This window comes from Chiloscyllium plagiosum, unplaced genomic scaffold (assembly GCF_037043375.1).
Source record: "Chiloscyllium plagiosum isolate Xiang-an unplaced genomic scaffold, Cpla_swu_hap1 HiC_scaffold_8, whole genome shotgun sequence".
NCBI classification, from domain to species: domain Eukaryota; kingdom Metazoa; phylum Chordata; class Chondrichthyes; order Orectolobiformes; family Hemiscylliidae; genus Chiloscyllium; species Chiloscyllium plagiosum.
The window spans coordinates 105,721,754-105,736,729 of record NW_028270146.1 but is presented as its reverse complement, the minus strand read 5'-3'; the positions used below and the strand labels follow the sequence as shown (position 1 = coordinate 105,736,729).

The 14,976-nt window shown below is 44.3% G+C and overlaps 1 protein-coding gene across 1 annotated transcript in view; it reads left to right on the top strand.

Moving 5' to 3' along the window:
• ptgr2 (prostaglandin reductase 2) overlaps positions 1–14,976 on the top strand; it is a 50,019-nt gene that overhangs the window by 31,906 nt on the left and 3,137 nt on the right. The window contains 2 exon segments of the mRNA XM_087990207.1: positions 1,041–1,128; positions 4,037–4,076. Of these exon segments, the coding sequence (XP_087846333.1) occupies positions 1,041–1,128; positions 4,037–4,076 (128 nt within the window).

Here is a 14,976-nt window from a genome sequence, read left to right as displayed (position 1 = left end):
TCTGTATCCATTCCTGTCATCCTTTTTTTTTTTAAGGATTAGATTCCTTACAGTGTGGAATACAGGCCTTTCGGCCCAACAAGTCCACACTGACCCTCTAAAGAGCAACCCACCCAGACCCGTTGCCCTCTGACTAATGCGCATAACACTATGAGCAATATAGCATGGCCAATTCACCCTGACCTGCACATCTTTGTACTGTGGGAGGAAACCCATGCAGACACGGGGACAATGTGCAAATGCCAGACAGACAGTCGCCCATGGCTGGAATCAAATCCAGGTCCCTGGCGCTGTGAGGCAGCAATGCTTGTACATCTTGATCGAAATGAAGGAGTGGGGGTGAGTCTGGACGGCTGATTTTGTCTTCTATTCCTTATTACATACACACCAATTTTCCCACCTTGCCGAGGTTCCTGAAATTTTAATTCTGAGTGGTGGACAGAGTGGTGTTGTTTTCTTCGGTTTCTCATTCTGTGGAGGTGCTTACCACTGTCAAAGCCTGCCTTTGCTCCCCATCTGTAATTACACTGGCGATACTGGGGCTGAACTGCAGCCTTGAACCACTGCAGTCCTTGGGGTGGGAATTACAGGATTTTGACCCAGCGACAGTGAAGGAATGCAATATATTTCCAAGTCGGAATGGCGGGGAGCTTGCAGGGGGTGGTATCCTTCTGGATAGAAGTGGTCACTGGTTGGGAAGGTGCTGTACAGAGATGCTTGGCACGTATAATGCAGGTTTTCTCTTATTGAATTTGGACGCCAGTTTTTGGAAGTCATGGAGACCTACAGCACAGAGACAGCCCTTTGGCCGAAACTGGTCCATGTCGACCAAAACCGATTACTTGCTGCTGTCCATTTTGAGTCGGAAAGTCCCAAGTGCAGTGGCTTGTTCTGTTCCAGTATCTTTGGTGTCTGCATGTTTAAACTGAAACTCGCCTTGTTTGCTCGCAAGTGTTGTGTTGGGTGAAGTATTTTGTGGTCGGTCTAATTGTGATGTTTGCCACCTCTTGTCACCGCTCGCTTTCCCTTGTGACCTACAGAGAGAGATTCCTGGTGCTGAATTATACAGAAAAGTTTGATGTGGGCACGGTGCAGTTGAGTCGGTGGCTGAAGGAGGGTAACCTGAAGGTACGGTACTGTATTAAGCTGTGTGCTTGTTGTTCCCTGCATTCCTTCTGTTTCTTTATATATAAAAAAAAGCAAGACCGATTCCTGGCCAGAATGGAGACCATTGGCCACTCTCCTGTCAGTCACATCTGGAACATACTCTCCTGGAACTGACTGAGTTTTTGTCATAGAATCCCAACGGTGTGGAAACAGACCATTTGGCCCATCGAGTCTGCATGGAGCCTCCAAAGACAAGCCCACCCAGACCCAGTAGCTCCTGCATTTCCCATGATTAATCCACCAAGCCTGCACATCCCTGGACACCACAGGGAATTTAACATGGCAGATGTCCTCCTACTTCAAAGACCATAATTTTCTCCTCTCCCATGATCAACATTGCCCTCATCGATATCATCTCCATTTCCCGCACCTCTGCCCTCAAACCTCCCCCCACCCCAGCCACAACAAGGTGAGAGTCCCCTGGTCCTCATTCCACCCAACTAATCGCCAAGTCCAATGCATCATCCTTTGGCATTTCCACCACCTGCAGTCTGACCCCACCACCAAAAACATATGTTTTCACCCCCCCCCCCCCCAAACTCTCATCCATTTTCCGTAGGGACTGTTCCCTACGTGACTCCCTCATTAGGCCCACACCCCTCCTCCACACATGGCATCGTTCCCTGCAGCCACAGGAGGTGCAACACCTGCCCTCATGCCTCCGTCTTATCTCCCTTCAGGACCCCAAAGAATCATTCCAAGTCCGGCAGAGATTCACCTACATTTCCGCTAACCTGATTTACTCCATCCGTTGCTCCTGATGTGGCCTCCTCTACATCGAAGAGACCACACACAAACTCTGGGACTGATTCAGGGAACACCTATTGTCCTTGCGCTCCAGTCAACCCTACCTCCTGTGTGCCAGCCATTTCAACTCCCCGTCTCACTCCTCCAATGATATGGCCATCCTAAACCTTCTCCATCATCAAAGTAAGGCCACAGGTAAAGTGGAGAAGGAACGCCTCCATCTTCTGCCTCTGGAGCTTACAATCTTATGGCCACAACATAGAATTCACCAGCTTCCAAATCTCCCCACTCCTCTCCGCATCCCAGGTCAAGCCCTCCCTCTCTGCCCCCTTGACCCGACCTAACCTGTCCATCTTCCTTCCTGCCTATCAGCTCTACCCTTCCTACTGACCAATCACAATCAGTTCATACCTGCATCCCCCTATTGCCATCCCACCTACCTTCCCCCCCCTAGCCCCACCCCACATTTGTTTCTCAGCCCCTTTTCCTCCTCCCCAGATCTGATGGAAAAAGTTCTGACCTGAAACGTTGACTCTCCTGCTCCTCTGATGCTGTTTGACCTGCTGTGCTTTTTCCAGCTCCACGCTTTTTCCAGCTCCACACTATCAATTCTGACATTCCAGCATCTGCAGTCCTCACTGTCTCCTAATCCGCCCAACCTGCACATCTTTGCATTTTGGAAGGAAACCAGAGCACCCGGAGGAAATCCATGCAAGACGCGGGGAGAATATGCAAGCTCCACGTTTGTTAGACTTAAGTCAAGATTTAAAACCTAAGTCTTGTTTTAAATGCACTTAACCATTCTCCACTTGCTGCATTTGGATGGAAAAATGATCCTGCTTTGATTGGGAGGCTTAGCGGTTGTTTTGGTTGCAAATTCTGTTACTGCGATTCATAGAGACTTTGTGTAAAGGCAACTGACTGTGTTTATGGTAAGGGGATGCAATGCACAATTTGTAAAAAGGACAACTGTTGACGTGTAACCTTCTGCTATTGGGTCCCGGGGTCATCGGTGTCAGATTTGGAAATTGCCTCGCTGCGGTTCGATCTGGCTGTGTTCCTGAGTTCACCTGGTGAATGGCTGCACTGCTCTCTGGTTGTCGGAAGCCGGGGTGAGTTGGCAGAAACGGAGTGATTACTCCCCATTGGTCCCCACCTCAGCCAAGTGGAGCTCTGGTGGGTCGATCATGTGTGAAAGCACTGCAAGTGATGGAGACATGCAGGGGACATGGGAGGAGGGGAAATAAGGTGTTTAACCTTTCTAATTGCTCACTTTATCAACTCCTACCACCACCTCTGCACTCTCCATCACAGCTAGACTCAGGTGGGTTGAGTAATGGCTGCCAAACGTTCATGTCAGTTTCTGGAGAGTGGGTCTTCGTTGTCCTTGTTTTATAGAGTCATGGAGGTCTACAGCATAGAAGAAAGCCCTTGCCCCATTAAGTCTACACTGGTCGTAAACAAGCAACTGACTGTTCAATTACCTGTGCAAGAACCCCAAATATTGTGATTATGCCTTTTTTTTGTCTGTGTGAGTGAACAGCACTTGCTAATGAACTGACATTGTGAAGTTCAATTGTTGCAAATCAATAATCTCACAGGGCAGCCCAAGCTGACCAAGACACTGCCCTGAGCTGTCAATGCCAAGCCATCACTCTTCCCGTTGGTCCTGTTTTATTTCGTTGCACGGTTGTGTTGATGGTACTTCAGCATGAGCTGTAGATAGCAAGGGAGAAAATATCTGCAGGCACCAGTCCCCTGCTAACAGCCTCCAGCCCCAGTGTCAACTCCAAGTCACTGAATGGTGCTGTGGGGAAACTGGATGGATGGTTTTTGTGGGGAAACTGGATGGATGGTTTTTGTGGGGAAACTGGATGGATGTTTTGGAGTTGGAGGCTAACTGCCAGGTTACTTAGGTGTCCGTTAGTGATGCTGTCTGTGCTGCAACTAGCAGGAGAGCTGAAGAGGGAAAGGCAGATCTGTGCTGAATCGAAGAGTGCGATTTTTCCTGACCAGAGGCCAGCGTTGTGCTAACACTTGACGCAGTAATGTGTGAATAATAGGGCCCACAGTAGGAATATACAAGACCTGTTGACAACTCTCTCAAATATTTCTCCTGCAGGTTCGTGAGACAGTGGTGAAAGGACTGGAAAACATTGGAGGTAAGGGAACAAGCAGAAATGGATGGAGAAACTCAGCAGGTCTGCTAGCTTCTGTGAAGGGAGAATAGTGTTAATGTATCGAGGCCAGATGATGGTTAACTTTAGACCATGTGCTCAGATAATTCTGTTTTCCCCTCTTTACTTTCTAATTAGCTTCTTTGTACAACATGTCCAGCTAAGATAGTGACCCCTAGTGTTTTAGTCTCTCCCACAAGGGAAAGTGACCTTTCAGCATGCACTCTGTCAAAACCCCTCAGGTTCCTGTACATAACAATAAGACCACCTCTCATTCTAACTCCAATGGATACAGACCCAACCTGCAGTGTTTAGTTCAGAACACTGAGGATCTGGGGACCCCTAAAATGCTGAGAGATCCTGGCTGACCTTAAGAAGAATAGTGATCCAATGGATGTAGAACTCTAGTTACATCAGGGTTGCTAAGTGAAGAATTTAGTTTTGTTTAAATGCTGACTGGCAGTTTCTGTGAGGTGTGTGAGCAACAGAGCGCTGCACAGCTGCCAAAGAGGATTGTAATACGTGATTCTGGCAAGCCGGAACAAATAGCAACATTAAAATATGTTCAGTTTTCAACTGAATAGGTCAGATTAAACAAGCAACTGAAAGGAATAGGGCACTGTTGATGTCAAAGGAGATTGCAGGAGGTTGACCATGAGACAAATAGCTAGTAAATATCTAAATTGCTGTGTTTAGAAATGGCAGGTGACTGTCTACGTAAGACCAGAGTTAGAATACAGAATGTAATATTTAAGACATTTGTTGATTCCTTTCAAACCTGGAGACTCAGAACACACACATTCTGATAAAATAGAGGCAGTTCACTCTGGAATAATTATTTATTTTTTAATAAGCTGGAGAGCACACACTTCAGTGGACAGATTGTCACCACCCTTGCTGGATTGCAAACCCCACCTTGGATCCTGTCTCCAGGTTCTGGATTGGTCTTAAGTGATAGTTTGAAACCCTTCAAATCTACTTCCAAAAGTTGGTGCATTTACTTTTATTAATATTGCAGGTATTTTGTATCACGTAGTGAGGCAGTGACCTGATCACTATCCGCTCAGCGAGCATCAAAACCCATTTGGGTGACGCTGAGTGAAGGGAGAGGTGCCTTATTCCCAGAGCGCTGCCATCATAATTATCAAAACTGGCCAGGTTGGGAGGTGGCTTTGAAACATGGTAATGCTGCCTTTCAAAAGATCGTCAATAAGATTGCGTATTAGTCTTTTCTCTAAGGTCAGAGGGATGGAATAGATGGAGAAGTATCGGAATGGATAGGAAACTGATTACAAACAGAAAACTGTGACTGGGGCTTAAGGATACTTACTCAGACAGAGAGAAGGTGTGAAATGAATCTCACACATCGCTGTTCTTCTTTTATAGAAACACTTTGGGAATTGGAAATAAAGTTTCAAAATAGGCAGATGGTACCAAGTTGATGAGGAAAGGGGGAAGTAGTGAATACTGTGATAAGACACAGGCAGGTATTGATTTAAGAGCAAAGTGGGCATGGAAATGATAAATTAACATCAATGGTGTTCCGACACTGATTGGAAGAGTCCCTGGTAATCACACACCATTACTCCAAAGTTTAACCAAAAGTGTAAATGTTTCATTTAATCACCAAAATAGCCCATTTGTTTAATCTTTCATTCTGTTACTCAGAACAATAGAGTCTTTCACTACATTTCTTCAATAAATTCAAAACTACCATATATACTCCTGTATAGGTCGAGTTTTGAAGGCCATTTTTAAGCTGAAATTAAGGGGTCGACTTATACATGAGGTATTGTTTTCGAGGGTATGAAATTCATGCTTGGCATGAGTCAAAAAATGGACAAACGAGAGCCAGATCTCTACATAAACAATGAAAGGAAAAAGAATTATGGCCATTATTGAATATTTAACTACAAAATAACTGTTTCCATTCTGCCTGCTATGATAGAACGGCACTATCACAGTTTTCCAGTTACCAGTACCGTAAAGTGTGTGTAGATATGTTAATAGGCATACCAGCAGGTGGTCAGGCCATCTAACAGGGGTATTTATACAACACCCAATTCATGTAATAGAAATAGAGGAGCAGTAAAAACAAAAAAAAAGACTGATAGTGTTTTATTAAAAGAAGACCACATGAAACTGTTAATAATATAAGACAGCCTTGAGAAACAAGGGTCGACTTATACATGGGGGTATATGAAAAGTATCAGACTTTTTGACTGAAAGTAAGGGGTCGACTTGTACATGAGGTCAACCTATAACAAGTATATACGGTAGCTTATTTATTATAAATAAAGCTTACACTTTAAACAAGTTGAAAAACTGATTATCAGCTAAGTTACTGTTCAGAATTTAAACTTTGTTCTGTACATCCCAAACATGCATGCATGTGAGGAAGTGACCAAGTTGATAGATGAAGGAAGAGCTGTAGATGGACTTTAGTAAGGCGTTTGATAAGGTTCCCCATGGTAAACTAATGGAGAAAGTGAAGTCACATGGTGTGGGCGGCACAGTGGCTAGCACTGCTGCCTCACAGCGCCAAAGACCCGGGTTTAATTCCCGCCTCAGGCAACTGTGTGGAGTTTGCACATTCTCCCCGTGTCTGCGTGGGTTTCCTCTGGGTGCTCCGGTGTCCTTCCACAGTCCAAAAATGTGCAGGTTAGATGAATTGGCCATGCTAAATTGCCCGTAGTGTTAGCTGAAGGCGTAAATATAGGGGAATGGGTCTGGGTGGGTTGCGCTTCGGCGGGTCGGTGTGGACTTGTTGGGCCGAAGGGCCTATTTCCACACTGTAAGTATTCTAAGTGTGTGCAGGGTGTTCTAGCTAGGTGGATAAAGAACTGGTTGAGCAACAGGAGACAGTAATAGTTGAAGGGAGTTTCTCGAAATGGAGAAAAGTGATCAGTGGTGTTCCACAGGGATTCAGTGCTGGGGCAACTGTTTGTGATGTACATAAATGATCTGAGAGAGAGCACTGTTGGTATGATCAGCAAGTTTGCAGATGACACAGCAGAAAGCATTGGGGACTGTCAAAGAATACAGGAAAATATAGATAGTCTGGAGAGTTGGGCGGAGAAGTAGCAGATGGAGTTTAATCCAGGCAAATGTGAGGGGATGCATTTTGGGAAGTCTAATTCTAGAGAAAATTGTACATTAAACGGAGGAGTCTTGGGAAAGGTTGATGAGCAGAGAGATCTGGGAGTTCGGGTCCATTGTACCCTGAAGGTTGCTGCACGGGTGGATAGAGTGGTCAAGAATGCATATGGTATGCTTGCCTTCATTGGACGGGGTATTGAGTATAGGAGCTGGCAGGTCATGTTACAATTGTACAAGACATTGGTTCGGCCACATTTAGAATACCGTGTACAGGTTTGGTCGCCACATTACCAAAAGGATGTGGACGCTTTGGAGAGGGTGCAGAGAAGGTTACGAGGATGTTGCTTGGTATGGAAGGTGCTAGCTGTAAAGAGAGGTTGAGTAGGTTAGGATTGTTTTCATTAGAAAAAGGGAGATTGAAGGGGGACCTGATACAGGGTAGATAGACATAAGCTTTTTCCCAAGGTGGAGGATTCAATACCGAGAGGTCATGCTTTCAAAGCGAGAGGTGAAAGGTTTAAGGGGGATACACTCAGCAAGTACTTCACACAGAGGGTGGTAAGTGTCTGGAACGCGTTGCCAGCAGAGATAGTAGAGGCAGGCACGGTAGATTCATTTAAGGGGTGTCAGGACGGATGCACGAGTAGGTGGGGAGCAGAGGGATACAGATGCTTAGGAGTTGGCGATAGGTTTAGACAGTGGATTCGGATCAGCTCAGGCTTGGTGGGCCAAAGGGCCTATTCCTGGGCTGTAAATATCCTTTTGTTCTTTATTTACATGGCAGTCAACTCTTGCCAAGATAATCTGAGGTTTAAAAAGGTGTGAACTCCCAGTACAATTGACTTTCAGTCATTGAGATCACGATGCTGACAATGAGTTGTCGAAACAATGTGTGTGTGTATGGTGTGTGTTTTTTGAGGGGGGTGGGCATCTTTAAAACAAACTTCAGTTTAAATGAAAGTGAGTTTGATTGAAGTCTTAGAACGGAAGTAACAGTTCAGATGTTTCTGATCTCTGGAACTTTTCTCCGGTTCCCTGAAGGTAATGTATAGAGATGGAATTTGCAGCTGGCCCTGCTGTTAGCTTCTTGGAGATCTTTCTCTTCTCCTGACACCTATTGGTGTAGACTGGAAATCACAGCAACTGTAGTCCAGAGGTTGTTGCTAGGAAACCTTTAATAATGAGCCTCTTTCACCAATCTGTTTAACAATTAATAGAAAAAAAAAATCCTTGTCTGTTTCAAAATCTTCGTCTTGCTATCTATCCGCAAAGTCTATCTCCAAACAGTAAGTAAATCACAAGGTTTAAAAACCCTTTTTTAAAATCAGAATGTTCAAAAAGTTCCATATCCCACATCCTCCAGTCTTTAAATAAAACTGTGTGTTCCCACCAACAGAGATGGTGTATTTTGATAGATTCAAGATTTCTCTCTTTGGGTTATAATAATCCACTACTCTGAAAATAATCATATAGCTTCACAAAGTCAATATGAAATGGGAGCAGGAGTAGATCATTTGGCCCTCCAGACTGTTGTAGCATCTATTAAGAACATTACTGATCTCCCATCTCAACTCCACCTTTCTGCACAACTACTTAAGTTGCTTGACAAGGGTAGATGTTGAGAAGATGTTTCCAGTAGTGGGCGAATCTCAAACTAGGGAACATATTACATTCATTTAAAACTGAGATGGAAAAGCATTTCTTCTGAGGGTAGTGAATGTTTGGAAATCTCTACCTCCAGAGAGTTGTGGAGGCTAGATCAATGAAACAGTTTAAAAGTAGATGGATTTTTTGATGGCTATGAGCTGGCATGATAGAGGAGGTGAGGCCCAAGGCAGATCATCCATTATCTTATTGAATGGTGGGGCTGGCCTGAGGGATTGAATGGTCTTTATCCTGCTCCCACGTTCTGATATGTTGATCCAGCTTTCCCTGAAATGTGTCTGTATTTCGTGTTCTCCCTGTGATAGCGAATTCCACGTTCTGCACAGCTACGGAAGTAAGGAATCAACCAGTTAGATTGAGATGAGAAGAAATTTCTTCAGTGGCAGGGCTGTGAGTCTTTTGAAGTTTCTACCCTAGTGGGTTGTGAATGCTCAATCATTTGAGAATAATTCAAGACTGAAATTGATATGTTTTGGGGACAAAGTTCATTCTAGAATTGTAGATGGAGTTTAATTTAGATAGATGTGAGGTGCTTCACTTTGGAAAGGAAAATCAGGGCAGGACTTAATGGTAAGTGTTGCTGAACAAAGAGACCTTGGCGTGCAGGTTCACAGCTCCTTGAAAGTAGAGTCATAGGTAATTAGGAAAGTGAAGAAGGCGCTTGGTATGCTTGCATTTATTGGTCAGTGCATTGAGTATAGGAGTTGGGAGGTCATGTTGAGGCTGTACAGTACTTTGGTCAGGCCACGTTTGGTATATTGCGTGCAATTCTGGTCGCTTTCCTATCAAAAGGACATTGTGAAACTTGAAAGGGTTCAGAAAAGATTTACAAGAATGTTGCCAGCGATGGAGGATCTGAGCAATAGGAAGAGGCTGAGTGGGGGGGGGGGGGGGCGGGGGGTGCTGTTTTCCCTGTAGTGTTGGAGGCTGAGGGGTGACCTTTATAAAGGTTTATAAAATCATGAGGGACATGGATAGGGTAAATAGCCAAAGTCTTTTCCCTGGCGTGTGGGAGTTCAGAACTGGAGGGCATAGGTTTTGGGGGGGGGGGGGGGGGGGAGATATAAAAAGGACTTGAGGGTAATGTTTTTCACACAGAGGGTGGTGCATGTATGGAATGAGCTGCCAGAGGAAGTGGTGGATGCTGATACAATTACAGCATTTAAAAATCATCTGGGTGGGTATATGAATAGGAAAGCTTTAGAAGGATATGGACCAAGTGCTGATAAATGGGACTAGATATATTTAGGAATGTGTTCAGCATGGACAATCTGGACCAAAGGGCTTGTTTCTATGTTGTACACCTCTATGACTAGTGAACACAGTCTGAGAATTAGGGCCCAGATCATTCAGGAGAGATGTTAGGAAGCACTTCAACATACAAAGGGTGGTAAAGGTTTGGAACTCTCTTCCACAAATGGCAGTGGCTGCAGGATTAGTTGTTAATTTTAAATCTGTGATAGATTTGTGTTAAGTAAATGTATTAAGGAATGTGGGCCAATGGTAGGGAGGTAAATGATGGTCAGTCATGATCTCATTGAATGGAGGAACAGAGTTGAGGCGCTGAATGGCCTACTCCATTCCTATATACTCTAGGTGTACCCTCACCAACACACTATACAGTTGTGACATGTCTTCCATGTTTTTAAAACTCTAACCCCCTAGCAATAAAGGTCAAAGTCCATTTGGCTTCTGAATTCCTTGATGCATTTATTTGTTTCAGGCACAAGAATGCCCTGATCCTTCTGCATTGTACTTTTTGTTTTGGTGTGTCTCTTCATTTAAATAATAGTCTATCTTTTGATATTTCCCAGCTGAGGTACATGACCTCTCACTTTCCTACATTCAACGCCATCTGCCATGTTTTAGCCCACTCACTCAACCTGTCTATATCCCTTTACAGATTCAGTCGTACAGCAGGGAAACAGATCCTTCAGTCCAACTTGGCCATGCTGATCATCTTCCCAAAGTATATAGTCCCACTTGCCTGTGTTTGGCCTATATCCCTCCAAACCTTTCCTCTCCAAGTACTTATCCAAATGTCTTGTAAACATTGTGTACCTGCATCCAGCACTATCTCTGGCAGTTCATTTCATACATGAACCACTCTCTGTAAGAAGTAAAATTGTTCCTCATGTCCCCTTTTTAAATCTTTCTCCTCTCACTTTAAAAATATATGTCCTTAGTTTTGAACTCACCCAACTTTGGGAAAAGACCTTTGTTATTCACCTTATCTATGTCCCTCATGGTTTTACAAGACCTCCATAAGGTCATCCTTCAATCTCCTATGTTGCAGTGAAAAAAAGTTCCAGCCTATTTTTATAACTTGTCCTGTACAACCTCAATATGACATCTCAACTCCTACACTCAAAAGGTCTGTGCAATGAAGGCAAGTGTGCTAAACGCCTTCTTAACTACCCTGTCTACCTGTGATGCAAAACTGAAGAATTATATACTTGGACTCCTATATCTCTGCATTCCACAACACTACTTAAAACCCTACCATTAATGTTTTACCAAAATGCAACACCTTACATTTATCCAAATTAAGCTCCATCTGCCATTCCTCAGCCCACTAACCCAATTGGTCATCACCTTCACTGTCCACCAATTTTGGTGTCATCTGCAAATTTACTAACCATGCCTACGAAAAGCTCAAATCAAATCATTTATATAAATGGCAAACAAAAGCAGAGCCAGTACCGATCCCTATGGAACATTACTGGTCACAAACCTCCAGTACGATAACCCTCCACCACCACCTATTGTCGAGCCAATTTTGTATCTGATTGACAAGCTCACTTTGAATCCTATGTGATCTAATTTTACTAATTAGTCTACTGTGCGGAACCTTATCGAATGCTTTAGTAAAGTCCAAGTAAACAGCATCTATTGTTCTGCTCTGCTCTCCACAACCATTTTGACTACTTCCTCAAAAACTCAATCAACTTTGATACATTATTTCCCTCGCACAAAACTATGCTGATGATCCCTAAAGACTCCCTGCCTAATCACAAATGCATGTAAATCCTATCTTTCAGAATCACCTCTAACAACTTATAGATCATCTAACATTGGTGATGGATAAGGCTTCTCCTTACGGACTCCCTTAAATAAACACACATTAGCCATTCATTCAGCACCTCACCTGTGGTCATAGATGGTACAAATATTTCTGCTAGGGGCCCTGCAATTTCCTCCTTAACTTCCCACAACATCATGGATCGGGTCCTAGAGATTTATCCACCTTATGTTTTCTAAGACTTCTAACACTTCCTCTTCTGTAATGTGAACTGTTTTAAAAACATCAGTATTTATTTCCCTGAGTTCTCTAGCCTTCATTTAGGGTCTAGGAATGTACAGCACAGAAACAGACCCTTCAGTCCAACTCGTCCATGCCGATCAGATATCCTAAATTAATCTAGTCCCATTTGCCAGCACTTGGCCCATGTCCCAATAAACTCTTCCTATTCATATGCCCATCCAGATGCCTTTTAAATATTGTAATTGTACCAGCGTCCACCACTTCCTCCAGTAGCTTATTCCATACACATACCACCCTCTACATGAAAAAGTTGCCTGTTTAGGTCCCTTTTAAATTTCTCTCGCCCTAAACCCTTTAGTTCTGGACTCTCCCACCCCAGGGAAAAGACTTTGTCTATTTATGCTAACCATGTCCCTCATGATTTTATAAACCTCTATAAGGTCACCCCTCAGCCTCCAATGCTCCAGGGAAAACAGCCCCTGACTATTCAGTCTCTCCCTATAGCTCAAACCCTCCAACCCTGGCAACATTCTTGTAAACCTTTTCTGAAGCCTTTCAAATTTCACAACATCCTTCCTGTAGAAGGAGACCAGAACTGCACACAATATTTAAAAAGTGGCCTAATCAATGTCCTGTACGACCGCAACATGAACTCAAACTGGCACAAAATATTCATTTAATATCTCTCTGTTCTGAGATTCAATACAAATATGACCTCATTAATGTTCGAGGGGGTCCTACTCTCTCTCTTTAGTTGCTCTTACTCTTAATGTACTTGCAGAATCTCTTTGGATTATCCTTAAGGTCTGCCAAAGTAATCTCCTATCGCCTCTTTGCCTTGTAACTTCCCATGTAAGAATGCCCCTACACACTTTATACTCTTCAAGAGATTCATTCAATTTCAGTTGTCTAGATTTTTTTTATTCTTGACTAGAAGATCAATATCTTCATTCATTCATTGTTCCCTAATCTTACCAGTTTTACCTTTCATTCTAACAGGAACATAATACCTCATTCACACTTCTCAAAGCCTCCCATCTTTCAGTCATTCGTTTACCCGCAAACAGTCTACTCCAAACAATTCTTTTAAAGGTCTTGTCACATACCATTAAAATTTGTCTTACTTCAATTAAGAGCTTGAACTTTAATGGAAGGCTCATCCTAATAATAGAATTATGATCACTAGTCCCAGAGTGTTCCCCTGCTAACAGTTCCGTCACTTGCCTGCTTCATTTCCCAAGAGAAGGTCAACTTTTGCTCCTCCTCTGGTAGGAACATTTACATATTGATAAAAACTTTCTTGAACACATTTAACAAATTCCTCACCATTCAAACCTTCAACACTATGGTACTTCCAATCTATATTTGTATCATCAGTAAATGTGAATACATTATACTCTGCTCCTTATCCAAGTTCATTAATACAGATGAAAAATGCTTGCAGCCCAAGGATTGATCCACTAGTTATGACTTTCCAACCTGAAAAAGACCCATTAATCCTGACTCTTGGTCTTCTGTGCGTAAGGCAATCATCAATCCAAGTTGATATGGATTCCAAGGCTGAGTCAATGCTTCTCTCTGGGTCATGCAAGTGGATAAAGAATTGACAAACTGAAGGAGTCTAGTCAGTCCACTATGCCTGTTCCAGCTACTCTAAAGAACTAACAAATTAGTCTAACTTTGCTCTTTCCATGCAATTATGTAGTTTTATTTTCCTTTCATTTGAACCTTGAAAATTATTTTTGAATCTCTTTTAGCAGCACATTCCGGATCACAAAAATTTAATGTCAAAAATATTCTCATCTTCCCTCTGGCTCTTTTGCCAATCGGTTTCAAACTGTGTCCTGTGTTTGCTAAGTCTGCCACCAGAGGAAACACTTTCTCCTGACTTATCCCTTGTAATGAAGAGAAAATGAGGTCTGCAGATGCTGGAGATCAGAGATGGAAATGTGTTGCTGGAGAAGCGCAGCAGGTCAGGCAGCATCTAGGGAACAGGAGAATCAACGTTTCGGGCATTAGCCCTTCTTCAGGAATGAGGAAAGTTTGTCCAGCAGGCTAAGATAAAAGGTAGGGAGGAGGGACTTGGGGGAGGGGCGTCGGAAATGTGATAGGTGGAAAAAGGTCAAGGTGAGGGTGATAGGACAGATTGGGGTGGGGGCGGAGAGGTCGGGAAGAAGATTGCAGGTTAGGGAGGCGGTGCTGAATTTGATGGATTTGACTGAGACAGGCTGGGGGGAGGGGAAATGAGGAAACTGGTGAAATCCGAGTTAATCCCTTGTGGTTGGAGGGTTCCTAGCCGGAAGATGAGGCGTTCTTCCTCCAACCGTCGTTTCGCTGTGGTCTGACGATGGAGGAGTCCAAAGACCTGCATATCCTTGGTGGAGTGGGAGGGTGAATTGAAATGTTGAGCTACAGGGTGGTTGGGTTGGTTGGTCCGGGTGTCCCAGAGGTGTTCTCTGAAACGCTCCGCAAGTAGGCGACCTCCGCGGCTATGGGGAATAACTCTGTCTCTGCGGTCGCCGCAGCCACTTCCGCCCCCACTGACGTCACTGAACTACAGGCCCACAACGCCGCATGTGTCTCCGCCCCCACGCCTAACCCCGCCCCCCCGGCGAGTTCCGTCACCTCGCCTAACCCCGCCCCTTCGCCGATCTCCGACTTCATGCCTAACCCCGCCCCCACCTCCGTCATCACGTCTAACCCCGCCTCTTCGCCTATCGCCATCACCATGCCCGACCCCGCCCCCACGCCGATCTCTGTCCCCGCCCCCAGACCTAACCCCGCCCCCACACCCAGCTCCAGCCCCACACCAGGTCCTAGCTCCCATCCCTGCCGTGTTTTCACTATCCCTCCAGA